The following is a 12,638-nucleotide window of genomic DNA, read 5'->3' as shown; positions in this document are numbered from 1 at the left end:
ACCCTAACCCTAACCCTAACCCTAACCCTAACCCTAACCCTAACCCTAACCCTAACCCTAACCCTAACCCTAACCCTAACCCTAACCCTAACCCAACATATAGCCCCAAAGATCGCGCTTCAGGTCTTGTTGGGCATCATGACGCTGTGCGGGATGCTAAGCTGGATGCTAATGCCCAAGGTCAAATTCCTACCACATGACCCTTGTTCTATAGCGGGCACCGCACACTTGCTTGCAGAAGATGATTTCTGGAGTGGCAAGAAGAGGTGGGACGTGGATCAGATGTTCCAGCTTGAAACGAGAAATGGGCGATTCGGTATATATGCTGTAGGAGCAGAGAGCCGGCGACTCCTTGATTAAGTCAGTGAGCTACCTACTGTTATGTAGTAGGCAACCTACAAGCGATGATTCGGAGTCTTGCGACGCGTTCATGGTGATGTGGTTCCGAAGCGGTTGTAGATTGAGCTGCCCACTCCCTTCTCCTTCCTGTCATTTTCTCTATGAAGCGGCACGTCCCTCGATGCATGTGGAAGGACCTTGCTGGCGTTTATGCCGCTCCACTTCTTGTAGGATACGTCCAGCACATTCCTGGTGTAGGAGCGGGGGTGCTACCATCGCTCCTACTTGAATGCCGTCGTCGTTGGTGCAAGAGGCCGGCGCAGGCTGAAGTGCAGTTGATATCGGCCGCAACTGAAACCGTCTCGCTGGAGTTTGCAGCGAGCTTCGTGCCGTTCTGAGCGGTTGCGAAGCCACTTTTATGTGTGTATCACTGCATGTGTCAGTCAAATATGGGTGTCGAAGGATTGGCTTGATGTCTCGCAGGTGTTCACAGTCACGCCGATATATGCAAGAGCCTTCCATGTCACGCTGCTGGTGGTCTTCGACTTCCAGCATTCGCCGCATAAGCCGAAGACATGGCGGCTGTGTTTGATGGAGGCGTATCACTGGATGTCGATCAGGACTGCAGTTAGCATCGCGACTCTGCTCTGCTTGCATGTCTTGACATAGGGGCATGTTTGGAGGTGACATACCAATCTAATGCTTGCAAGAGTGATCGGCTGGGTGACACATACACCATGATCCGATCATGAACCAGTTGGGAAGTTGAAATCCTCTGGGTTTGAGAGTCTAAGTTTGTCTCCAGTCATGATGAACGGGACTTGCTCTGTAAATTGGCATGGTCCAAAATGAACGAGCGAGGGCTCTAGGATAGCGTACATGAAACCCATTCACCAGCCTGTTCATGGATTTGGCCGGATTTCGAGATGCTCTACACCCACTTTGTCTGCCTCAGCATTCAAAGCATCTATCTCAGCCTGAACTAAGGGTATGCCCGTCGCCTCTCGTGCTTGTTGTTGCAGTTGCTCAAGCTCTCCAGGGAAGTAAATGTGATCGACGCCGTCCGCCTTTTCAGCGCTAACAACCCTGTTGTAGAGGTACTGCATTCTCTCTCTAAATTCTTCGAGGCTCATGAACAAGTCAGGCTTGATAGCAACAAGAAAATGACCAACGTTCGAAGGTTTCGAGGCGTCATATGGGCCGGCTACGTGCCCAGCGAAGGCTGACCCTGAGAGAACGCCAGAGAATACATCCATCATAACTGCTAATCCAGATCCTTTCGGTCCACCCATGGGTAGCATGACCCCGCCATCAAGGGCAGCGGCGGGGTCTGTTGTTGGCTTGCCATTCTTGTCGAGCGCCCAGTCAGCGGGTATTTGTTCGCCTCTCCTGCAGATGCGAAGATATGAAGTCAGTGTATGTGTCGCATGCATTTCGCGCAGCCATAACTCACCTCTTCGCTTTGTAGATCTTTCCGCGTGCAGCAATGGATGGCGCCATATCAAGGATGAACGGCTTTTCTTTCCCTGGTGCACCGCACGCTAGGGGTGACACGCCTAGTAGCATGCTCTACAGATGTGAAGACACGAAGTCAGTGTATGTCTCACCCGCATTTTTTACAGTCATAACTTACCTTGCCGCCCCACGCCGGTAATGCAGGACTGGAATTCGTAAACACCAAGCTCATCATATCAGAATCGAGGGCTTTCTGCACGACCCATGCGGCCATCCCGAAGTGATTCGAATTTTTGATGCTAGCCATGCCGATTCCAAAGACTTTTGCTGATTCGATCGCTGCAGCCATACCAAGGTCTACCGCCACAAAACCAAATCCGTTTCTGGCATCGATCTGTGCTACAGCGGGTGTGATTTGCTTTAATCCTGGTGTCGCAGAAGCATCCAGAACGCCTTGTCGGATTCGCTCCATATATGAGGGAATCCTATTTATCCCATGGGTGTCAACCCCGCGAAGGTCTGCAGCGATGAGACAGCGAGCGACTATGGATGCATTGATCGGTGCAACCCCATTTGCTGTTAAGACGGTTTCCACAAACGTTTGAGCTACGCTTGCGTCAACATAGTGCTTCTTATCGGCTGCAAATGGATTCGCCATATTGTCGGTGAAAACGGAGACTGCCAGTCAACGAAGTATAGGAAACCAGAAGGAGTTTTGGAAGAGCTCCAAGTCATGCAGTGGCTCTGGAAAACGTCGTCGTGCTCAATGGCCACATTCGCCGGACTGCGCTGTATTTATGTTTGAGCTAGCGTGGCGGGTAAGCCCGTGACAGGTGGCGGACGCAGTCCGCTCCGCTTTTTCTTTTTAGCGGAGCGCCCCCGTCGGCGGCTCTGCCTCTTCATCACAACATCCCTCCGCCCTTACACGTAGACAGAGAATGACCAGCAACGAAAGTCGCCGAAACCTACACCTGCGTCTTGCATGTGCGCGGTGCCAGCGCCGCAAGATACGCGTAGGTGCAACTGCGCCTTCAAGTTGATCCAACTAATCATCGTGGCGCAGTGCGATGGGCAATACCCAACATGTGGCAACTGCAGGAAAGCTGTCGCGGAATGTATAGACGGCGACAGCGTTCGATTACGTAGTGGACCCGCCGATCTCAGCAATGCGCCTGGCCGTGGGCTTGTCAATAAACTGCGAAGGCGCGTCACGTGGCTGGAATCCATCATCCGCGAACGCCTTCCAGACGTTGATCTATCGACCACGCCATCCCGAGATGACCTTGAACAGTCTAACGTCGAAGAGCGTGTCACGACGGAAAGCCCCGGTTCGGCATCGCGTCGAGAGTGTCAAGACGATTCGGTGCCAGACCTTGCTCCTGTACCAACCAATACACTGGATCAACGTGCCCATGAGATCGGAATGATATCGATCGGCTTCAATGCAGATCAAAAATATATCGGACCGTCAAGTGGCTACTTCCTTGCCCGTCTGTTGCTCGCAAATTCCCGGAGGACTGGCGACCTGGCGCCCAGTATAAGCAGCCGACCGCTCACCACGACTCAATCCAGCATAGACGAACTTGTCAGTGCCGCACAAGGACCTCTACTACTACCATCCCAACATGTTTCTGTTCAGCTAGCACAAGTCTATTTTGAAACAATTCAGCCCCAATACCCATTTCTACACGAAGAGTCCTTTCGTGCAGCCCTTGATCAAATTTATCGCAACGGCGCACCTGTCGACTTTGTCGGCAACGATGATGGCTCCGTTTACTTCCAGACTTACATGGTGCTTGCGATCTCGGCGAAAGTATTGAATTGGAGGACAAAGCGACACATTCCTGGAGAGTCATACTGTCTTTCAGCCCTGCGATATCTCGACCGTATCCGCCTTGGGACTTCCATCGAAGGTCTGCAATGCATGCTACTACTACTTTTATTCACAATGTATAGCCCACACATGCAGCTCAACGTATGGAGTTTGAACTATCAATGCCTGGCGGCCGTCATAGACCTTGGCTTGCAAAGGCATGTCGCAATCTCAGCGGGCATCTCAAAACATGAGCAGGACATGCGAACCCGCATCTTCTGGACTGTATTCACCATCGACAGAACCATTGCAAGCATGATGGGCCGTCCAATCGGCTTGCGCGATGAAGCCTGCGAACTACGGGTAAGTCTAACCCTTGGGTCAACCCAGGCTAGATGCTAACTGGCTAAGCTGCCGCAACTTCCAACCGATGCCGAATTGGCTACACAGCCAGATCATGCCAACGGCCGAAGTCACAGCATGGCCGTCTCGATCCACCTTTTCAAGCTCGCAAAGCTAAACTCGGAGATCAAGTATGTCGCCAACAGCGTCGTGCGTGACGTGCCCACGTACGCTTATCCAGCGATACGCGATGTGTCAGCATGGCAGAGTGGTATGATGCAGCAATTAGATGATTGGCTTGCTTCAGTCCCGCAGATACAACCACCAAACGACTACATCACGCTGATATGTCAACTTCGTTGTTTCTCTGTCAAGATGCTCCTTCTCAGACCAAGTCCAGCAATTCCCAGCCCTGCCGGTGCTGTCTTGACAGCCTGCCACGCAGTGGCGCGTCAATCTTTGCGGCTGTATGAACAGCTCTACAAGAGCGACCTTATGGTATATGACTGGATCACTTTACACGGCGTGGTATATAGCACGATAACAGCTCTCTATTGCACTAGGGCAGTGCGAGAGATCGCGCAAAAGGTGAACCCTGAGGACCTGATGGAAGATATGAGCGTCAGTCTCAGCATTCTCAGCGCGACCGGCGAGCATTGGTCTGGTGCTAAACGTGCACGGGATATCTTGGAAGATGTAGGCAAATCGACGATTCGCTTGCTTAGGCAAAGTCGTGAAGCCTCTACTCAGAGACAGGCGATGGACCAGGCCGAATCAAATGTTCAATCTCTACCAGTCAATGTTGGAGATGATATCCAGGTGAATCAATTGATGGACGGTGCAGAGAATGATTGCACCATGTCAGGTCTGGCTCAGCATACCAATCTTTTCTCAGACATGCAGCTCGATCTCGGCTCCTTCTCTGAATTGCAGCAACATCAAGAGCTATTCGGGGACACGGTCAATATTGACGATATGATGAGAAACTTATTCGATGATTTCATCCCTTCGGGTCAGAGTTTCTATTAATGCCTTGTAGGGAGCGCCTACGTAGGACCCGCTGCTGTCAAGAAATCGAAGTCAGCTCCCTGTTGCGCTTGATTCACCGTTCGCATGTACAGACCACGGTAGCCTCTTGTTTGGGTTGCAGATGCTGTCACAGTCGCCTCCAGCTTCAATTTCCTCGACGCAATGCGCTGTTCGATTTCCTCATCGGAAACGCGAAGATGCAACAACCTCTTTTCAACATCGCATTCGATCATGTCGCCGTTCTGAACAACACCCAGCACAGAGTCGGGATTCGAAGACTCCGGAGATATATGCAAAACGATTGTACCCCCAGCAGTACCACTCATCCGTCCGTCGGAAAGGCGTAGCATGTCTTCAACTCCCTTCTCACTGAGCTTGCGTGGAATGGGTATCAAGCCTGCTTCCGGCATCCCTGGATTTCCTACAGGTCCAATGTTCTGGAGGACAAGAACGCTGTCTGCATCGACGTCTAGCTCAGGATCATCAATTCTCGCTGCTAAGTCTGCAGAGTTCGCAAATACTACAGCTCGGCCGCTGTGTTGCAGCAGCGTTCGGTCCTTGGAAGCACTGGCCTTCATCACCGCACCACCAGGGGCTAAGTTGCCACGGAGAACAACTAGGGACGATGCTGGGTAAAGCGGATCGGCTAGAGAATGCAGACAATTCGTAGGACTGCTTCGAGGTACTCGTGCATACGGTGCAGAGTCGATTTCCTCCCCGAGACTCTTACCGGAGACCGTCATTACGTCCAGGTACAACAAGGGCTTTAGTGCGTGCAACAATGCTAGCATACCTCCCGAGTTGTGAAAATCGGTCATATAGTTCTTCCCGCTTGGTTTGAGGTCAACCAGTAGCGGGGTTCGGCGTCCTATATCGTCAAACGTGCTCAAATCGATAGTACCTGCGACTGTCGGATGACGACCAATTATTGCCATCAAGTGGACAACAGCATTTGTCGAGCCTCCTATAGCCTGTAGGACGGTCATAGCGTTGAGAAACGATTCGCGCGATAGAAGAGCCTGTGGGACTCGCCTTGTCGCTGCCGCGTCCACAGCGAGCTTCCCACTTTCTTCAGCAATTCGCAGACGCGCCGACGAGACAGCTGGAGCAGTAGCACCTTTGAATGGCATCATGCCAAGAGCCACGAGAATGCAGGCCATGGTGCTCGCTGTCCCCATGACGCCGCAAGTGCCTGCCTTCAAAATGTTATTTAGAGTTCGATTTGATGACACCTTAGTCTTAGTTACCGTTGGTGCGAGCTCGTCGTTGATGGCTGAGATGTCTTCAACGTCAATTGTGCCAGCACGAAATTTAGCCCAGTTATTTCTGCAATCCGTGCATGCGCCAATCCTAGCGCCTTTATAGCTTCCTGGCATCATGGGGCCGGTGACAAGGTGAACGATCGGTTTGTTCGCAGAGATACCACCCATCAACTGTGCGGGAGTCGTCTTATCGCAGCCTTTGCACTAGTCAGTCATCTCGTTCCTACAGGAACAACTTCCGTCGGGGCAAAAACCTCCAATAAGTACCACAGCATCGCATGGCTGTGCTCTGATCATCTCCTCAGTGTCCATGCTCATCAAGTTTCGGAGGAACATGCTTGTTGGACTCGCAAAACTCTCGTGAAGACTAATGGTGGGAAAGTCGATGGCGAGACCTCCATTAAGCTGCACCCCTCGCTTGACAGCTTCGATCAATTGAGGGATGTTGGCATGACACTAACTTATCAGTTACCTTGGCCAGAGCGGAACGGATGCACACCTACAGGATTGAAGCTGCTGTATGTGTTGACGATACCGATGATTGGCCGAGACAGTGCATCCTCACTATATCCAAGGGCTTTGATGAAAACTTTGCGCAAGAACAAAGAAAAGTGAGCATCTCCATAGGATGTCAGACCTTGACGAAGACCGCTTGCCGATGCTGGTATAGGAATGTCGAGGTCGTAATCAGACGTAGTGGCGCTCTGATTTGCAGACATGATGCATCTGGGTTTTCGTTGGATAGACTGGCTCAGAAAACCTGTCTGAACACGTCTATTTGTGTTGTGGACGTAAGTCATGCTTGCGGGCGAAGTCCGCAGAGAAGTCCCCAGCGGACATCGTCCGCTTCACAAACTGCGGACCGAGCCCGCTGCGCTCGTACAAGAAGTCAGTAGGGCGTCATGCCATCCAGCGAGAATAACACCACCAAAACACGCCACTATGCACGATCTGAAAGGAAAGATAGCTCTAGTTATTGGTCTTGGGCAATCGGGAGATGAGGGCTGGGGTATCGGTGCAGCCTGCGCCGTTCTTTTCGCTCGTCAAGGAGCTATTATCTTCGGCGGGAACCGCACCATCGAGTCCACACAGAGAACCCAACGAACGATTGAGCAAGAAGGTGGTGTGTGCCATGTCGAAGTCACTCAAGCGACCGAATCGGGATCGGTGAAGCATCTTGTCGAAGCCTGCGTTGCCAAACATGGTCGCATCGACATCCTCCTGACGAACGTGGGCGCCTCACAGCCTGGATGTCCGGCGACCATGGAAGAATCCGTATGGGATTCGCAGATGGATCTCAATCTCCGGAGTGTATATCTGGCCTGCCACCACGTCCTTCCCATCATGGAAGGGCAAACCTCCGGTGGCGCAATTGTCTGTATCTCTAGTGTCGCCGGTATGCGATATATAGGAAAGCCGCAAATTGCATATAACACCACCAAGGCTGCGATATTGCAGTTTGTGAAAGCCACGGCAGTCATGTATGCTGACAAGGGTGTACGATTGAACACAGTCGTACCGGGGCTTATGGACACACCGTACACGAAGAGCATGGCAGCTAGATATGGGAAAGATTACAAGCAACTCAAAGCAACAAGGAACAAGCAGGTACCAATGGGCAGAATGGGCGATGCTTGGGATGTTGCAAATGCGGCGCTCTTTTTGGTCTCGGACGAAGCGAGCTATGTCACTGGACAAAAGATTGTGGTGGATGGAGGCATTACCTCAAGTACTGGTAAAGTTTAGACCGTTCTTCGTAACTTTGGTAGATATTGTCATTCAATGAAGAAAATCGTTGTACAAAAGCTGGTTTCCACGCTGTCATCTTCTGGAGAGACCCGACAGGAACGACAGCTCTGCAGCAACTAAATTGCATGATTTACCAAATTCTTTTTCTCTTATACCGCGTTCGCAAGGCCTTATTGTAGCCCTATGTACAACGATCTTATAGCTGTCTCGATGTAATGTCGCTCTCGCGAAGATGTGGATAAGGAAACGCGAAGCAGCCGACTGAGGGCAGTTGTCACAGTACCTACCATGGATCTCTTGACGCCTGAACAACCTCACAGGCGAGAGGTCCTTGTCGAGAACCCAGTCGTGACTGCTCAGCTGTGTGAGCAGCTAAGCTCTGGGCTACATGCACGGGTTGTTTTCACAGTTTTTCACCGCGTTTATTTTCTGCCTCTGTTTCCTTATGCGACGACTTGTATTGAACTAGGTATTGTACGTAGCTATGATTCACGCGCCTAGTAAGCGCCTAGAGCACGCGCGCGTAGTAATTCGTGACAGCAGTTCTGCTTGTGTAGAGCGCTCAGCTCGGTAAGAAAACTACCCTACCTGGACTAAGAGCTGCTATCTTCTTACATCAAGCCTTTCGTGACAAACCGACACATATACTCATCATCTTCGGCAACCTCAAAGTCAAACCGAGTAATGTCCTCCTTATATGGCCACAGATATTCACTAGTAACTCTATGCTGCCGTCAGTATATGTACGTGTCTGTGCTGTTCATACTTCATACCGCTTATGCTCTGAGCTTGCCTGATACTCTTCTAAAGCTTTGCGGTCTTGATGAAAGCTTAACAACGCGAACTCATAGCCCTTGCTTCGCTCGATAGGTTCAGTTATAGACGGCCCCCCGACGATCAATCGATTATCCAGGACGCAGGGAAGCTTCTTGAGCGCCTTGAGTTGTGTAACGAAGGCGTTCTTGTGTGCCAACGAAACAGTCGGCTTGAATTTGAAAAGAACTACCATACTTCAGCGATGTTCGGATGATGTTGAGTGCGTGAATGCAGGTTGGACTCACCAATATGTACCACTGTCATTGTGGTAGGCTCTTGAAAAGGTGGTGTAAGTGATTGTAGAAGGAAGCGAGTGTATTGAATCGATTGTAGCAAAGCTTCGTCAAGATGATGCGGCTGACGGTCACAACGAAAGATTTTGAGGTTGAGAATCGGTGCGCACGCATCCCGAGAGCCCATTGTGGGTTCGCGGAGATTGGCGGAGTCATAGCGGAGTTTCTCCGCAGGCTCAAATCCACCTCACACAGACTAATCAATCTTCGGAACGATACCAAAGCGTTCGGCGTATCTACTACCAGCTGAAGTAACGCGATCGCGTAATACATGGACCTAAGCGCCGTAGTGTACGGTAGGATAAACCTGTCTTTGGGCAATATCAACACATGGCGAGGTTCATAGCCCAAGGCTACTTTCCAAACACAGCAATAGGGAGTTTCCGGGCTCAAGAGGGTCTTTGTTCTCGAAGTGGTACTTCTTCCTCTCAGCAGCGGGCCAGCGTGTGATATCAAAGTAATTTCCTCCAAGTGGTGGACCCGAATGGAAGATGTGACGTGGTTCGCCGTACGCTTGACAGAGAATTCTCCACTTCAGGTCGTTAGGCAACGTTATTTGGGACAATATATCACCTACCTTTGTACCCCAGCCCCAGCGATCAACACACTCTTTTCTCTTCCAATAGTTCGCCTCATCCACGTCATCGAACTTTTGTACGAATCTCTCTTCGATGCCCCGAACGCCTTTGATCTTGATACCGTTGGCCTTGGCGTAGGAGACAATCTTATACGGCCAGCAGATTTCTCTAGGGTTCGATGATAGATATGGGATGGTCGTGGCTTGATCCAGACAATCGCAAATGAAGTCTCCAAGAAGTGCGAGAACCAGACCCAGGTCCCTGACCGGGGAGTGCTCCATGAGTAGCTTTGCCCGATCGAGAGCGTTTAGCGTGGCTAAAATTGCGATACCAATCATTGCGACAGTGTCCTGCCAGCGCTGACCATCATCCATCATGAACCAAGGCGCTAGTTGTTGCGATTGAGTCCAGTGGGCGAAAGCTGACAAGCGTACCCAGAGGCCAACAGCAAGCTCATCGGCCGAAACGTGTCGCTTAGCCATGAGTGAGTTGATGGCTGTGAGCTGGTTCTCTATAACCTCCTGCAACCCATATCCAGTAAAGTCGTTCGAGACCACCATGTCGAAACTATCCTCGTCACGCTTGATAGATTCGAGGCTATACTTCTTGACGAGCTCTGCTGTAGCTTGGGATATTACGTAGGGCCAATTCGGGAATTTCTCGGCCGGCTTGCCATCATATCGCTCCTTATATCTGGCGGCCGTTTGGATATGCTTTCCTGTCTTAATATCTTCCAGGTCGAAGCTGTACGATGGTTTAGCGTACGTTACATACTTTAGCTGTAGCGTTAACACCTCCTTGAGCGAGAAAGGGTCAGCATGTTGTAGAACCACGGACTCTAGTCGTACAGACGCATTTTCTCGGTCGCGTGTGAGTCTTTTCGCTAGCTTTGGTTCAGGCGATTCGTTGGGACTGACTTCTTCAAGCGCTCTCTTCCTCGTTCGCATGATTTGTGGGTTGGCTCCCCGGGTTTCGATTGAATCCGAGTTTTGAAGCCTCCGGCATCTCCCTGATGCAAGTACTTCACCTACAGTACTCTTAGGTATGCCAAATACAGTGGAAATACGCTCAAAACTGCATGGTAACTCGTGTTGTTGGCAATACAGCTGCACAGCGTATATGGCAGCTCGCTTGGGTGTCTCTAGCTGTGACGTACTTGACGCCTTCGCTAGCTCGGGTGGAGGGGTGGTAATCCGTATACGCTTAGGCATAGTGTAATAGACTTTAGTGCATCAATTTAAGCTATTTCTGTATACAATTTGACGCGTTTTGAGTGTAGTATTGTCGTGATGTTGATGTGAATAGGTGGTGTTGCGCATCGATTGGCGATCTATTTCCGGCTTTCCCGACTTACCGAGAGCTTGCACCTAGCAATCACACCCCTCACTCCAGGATGCGCGGCATGACACACATGTCGCAGCTCTACCATCAGCAACGCATTGCCTCTTCCAGCCATCAAAGCACTGTTGATGTACGCTCTGTCCGCAGCTGTCCTTGCACCACACCAAACCCTCGTCGCTCGCCGCCGTCGACCCATCCTCTGCCAAAACATCACGACAAATCGCGCAATCCCCCTCGATCGCCTGCCTCCGCGCATGAACAGCATCACATGAATTACACCCAGAATGTTCGTCCCAATCGCTGCGACAAACGCCGCACGTGAGTCGATTGCAGTCGATAACGCATTGCGCACGCCAATCATCGAAGCATTTCTTGTGCACACTCTGACCGCAACTTGATCGACACCATACAATCTCGGACGCATCGCATTCGGAGAGAGGGCCTCCTTCGTAGCAGATGGGACACTCTTCGTTGAAGGGCAACCGGCGAGCATGTGGGCGTTGGCATCGCTGCGGCGAAGGGCGTGGCACGACCTGCGACACATTTGGCAATGATGTCGCGCTGAACGACGACGTTCTGCCTGAGATTGCTTCAGTTCGCCCAACTGGTGCTGCTGCGATATCGGGACGATTCGAGCTTCTCGCGCTCCCTGTTGCGACTCGGGGTGTGGTGTTGACAGCGCTGCGCGCAGCCCGGCCCAACGATGTACTAGGTGTTGGCGGGATCTCCGATGGTGCGTTGACGGATTCAGCAGCGGCTGAACTCGCTACATGGTACCGAGGAGGAGTGGTACTGTTCGAAGGCCCTAATTCCTGCCTGACCTGTTGCACGATCTGCTCGATCTGCGCGCGTATTGCTTCAAGCTGGGCAGGCGTGAAAGCCACTGTCGCCGGCTGACTCTGCATTGCAGATCTCCGGCCTTGCGTTCGATCAAGCTCGACCGGGAACGCTGCCCTGATATTGCTCGTCCATTCGTTTACCAGCGCCTCGCCTTGTGTATGTCGATGTAGATAACATAACCCATGATTGGCGAGATTCACAAGGTCCGGTCGAATTCGCTCCGGGTCTGGCTGTTTCTTTGCTATCTCGGTAACCAAGAAGTACACGTCATGACGCCGGATCCGCTTGTGACACTCGCGACGCTTTGACGGGGCATACCCGAAGCAGAGGCCGTCCACACATAGATTCAGCACGTCCTCGGGATCCCATCGGGGCTGGGATCTGGACGTGCCAGGGATAGTGGCTCTGTTGGTGGGCACTGAAGAAGGCATTGTTCAAGAAAATAGTGTCTTTGAGGGAGTCTTTGAAAACGTGCGTTGATTGTGGGGATATCAGCACAATAAAAGTCGTGATGTAGTAGAGTTTGAAGGCGTAACAGTGCGAGTTGCACAAAGATATATCCATTGGCAACCTTTCATTCCCTCTTCACAGCCATGATCGCAATATCCAAGTAACTCCTCTGGAGGATTGTCAACCTGGCAAGACATGGGTCGTTTCATGGTGTTGAGACAGAACAGCTTGGTGAGCTGCGAATCATTATCTTTCCACGAGAAAAGCGGCAAACGGCGCATGATATACCAGGTATCTCCATACTCAAGAATAGCGCTGCGCCCCTGCGTTG

At 51.4% G+C, this 12,638-nt stretch overlaps 7 protein-coding genes across 7 annotated transcripts; 2 read left to right on the top strand and 5 right to left on the bottom strand.

Annotated features, from left to right (window-relative positions):
• Nucleotides 1-1,089: 1,089 nt before the first annotated feature.
• On the bottom strand, nucleotides 1,090-2,559 carry CC77DRAFT_969969 (putative malate/L-lactate dehydrogenase). The gene is made up of 3 exons (XM_018535804.1): nucleotides 1,973-2,559; nucleotides 1,793-1,908; nucleotides 1,090-1,728 (listed from the first exon to the last, which is right to left on the bottom strand). Exons 1-3 carry the CDS (start codon nucleotides 2,450-2,452, stop codon nucleotides 1,242-1,244), a joined length of 1,083 nt encoding a protein of 360 aa, XP_018382805.1. The 5' UTR covers nucleotides 2,453-2,559; the 3' UTR covers nucleotides 1,090-1,241.
• A 161-nt stretch (nucleotides 2,560-2,720) lies between these two features.
• On the top strand, nucleotides 2,721-4,686 carry CC77DRAFT_1052887 (hypothetical protein; the record flags this gene model as incomplete). Its single annotated transcript, XM_018527719.1, has 4 exons — nucleotides 2,721-2,807; nucleotides 2,858-3,970; nucleotides 4,019-4,645; nucleotides 4,675-4,686. Exons 1-4 carry the CDS (start codon nucleotides 2,733-2,735, stop codon nucleotides 4,684-4,686), a joined length of 1,827 nt encoding a protein of 608 aa, XP_018382804.1. The 5' UTR covers nucleotides 2,721-2,732.
• CC77DRAFT_1097790 (dihydroxy-acid dehydratase) lies at nucleotides 4,661-6,959 on the bottom strand (the record flags this gene model as incomplete). The annotated part of the gene is made up of 3 exons (XM_018529913.1): nucleotides 4,661-6,437; nucleotides 6,495-6,696; nucleotides 6,744-6,959. The coding sequence occupies 3 exons, from the start codon at nucleotides 6,957-6,959 to the stop codon at nucleotides 4,996-4,998; spliced, it is 1,860 nt and encodes a 619-aa protein (XP_018382803.1). The 3' UTR covers nucleotides 4,661-4,995.
• A 223-nt stretch (nucleotides 6,960-7,182) lies between these two features.
• CC77DRAFT_969960 (oxidoreductase ucpA) lies at nucleotides 7,183-8,015 on the top strand (the record flags this gene model as incomplete). Its single annotated transcript, XM_018535803.1, has 1 exon — nucleotides 7,183-8,015. One exon carries the CDS (start codon nucleotides 7,183-7,185, stop codon nucleotides 7,984-7,986), a length of 804 nt encoding a protein of 267 aa, XP_018382802.1. The 3' UTR covers nucleotides 7,987-8,015.
• A 585-nt stretch (nucleotides 8,016-8,600) lies between these two features.
• Nucleotides 8,601-9,069, bottom strand: CC77DRAFT_1064618 (stress responsive A/B barrel domain-containing protein; the record flags this gene model as incomplete). The annotated part of the gene is made up of 3 exons (XM_018528747.1): nucleotides 8,601-8,712; nucleotides 8,763-8,991; nucleotides 9,051-9,069. 3 exons carry the CDS (start codon nucleotides 9,067-9,069, stop codon nucleotides 8,601-8,603), a joined length of 360 nt encoding a protein of 119 aa, XP_018382801.1.
• A 369-nt stretch (nucleotides 9,070-9,438) lies between these two features.
• On the bottom strand, nucleotides 9,439-10,623 carry CC77DRAFT_1033772 (hypothetical protein; the record flags this gene model as incomplete). The annotated part of the gene is made up of 2 exons (XM_018526827.1): nucleotides 9,439-9,630; nucleotides 9,676-10,623. 2 exons carry the CDS (start codon nucleotides 10,621-10,623, stop codon nucleotides 9,439-9,441), a joined length of 1,140 nt encoding a protein of 379 aa, XP_018382800.1.
• Nucleotides 10,624-10,996: 373 nt separating this feature from the next.
• On the bottom strand, nucleotides 10,997-12,395 carry CC77DRAFT_288727 (hypothetical protein). The gene is made up of 2 exons (XM_018531073.1): nucleotides 11,698-12,395; nucleotides 10,997-11,263 (listed from the first exon to the last, which is right to left on the bottom strand). Exons 1-2 carry the CDS (start codon nucleotides 12,286-12,288, stop codon nucleotides 11,228-11,230), a joined length of 627 nt encoding a protein of 208 aa, XP_018382799.1. The 5' UTR covers nucleotides 12,289-12,395; the 3' UTR covers nucleotides 10,997-11,227.
• Nucleotides 12,396-12,638: the final 243 nt, after the last annotated feature.

Source organism: Alternaria alternata, assembly GCF_001642055.1.
Source record: "Alternaria alternata strain SRC1lrK2f unplaced genomic scaffold CC77scaffold_19, whole genome shotgun sequence".
Lineage (NCBI taxonomy): Eukaryota > Fungi > Ascomycota > Dothideomycetes > Pleosporales > Pleosporaceae > Alternaria > Alternaria alternata.
Note: the sequence above shows the minus strand (reverse complement) of the source record. Positions and strands in the feature narration are given on the sequence as shown.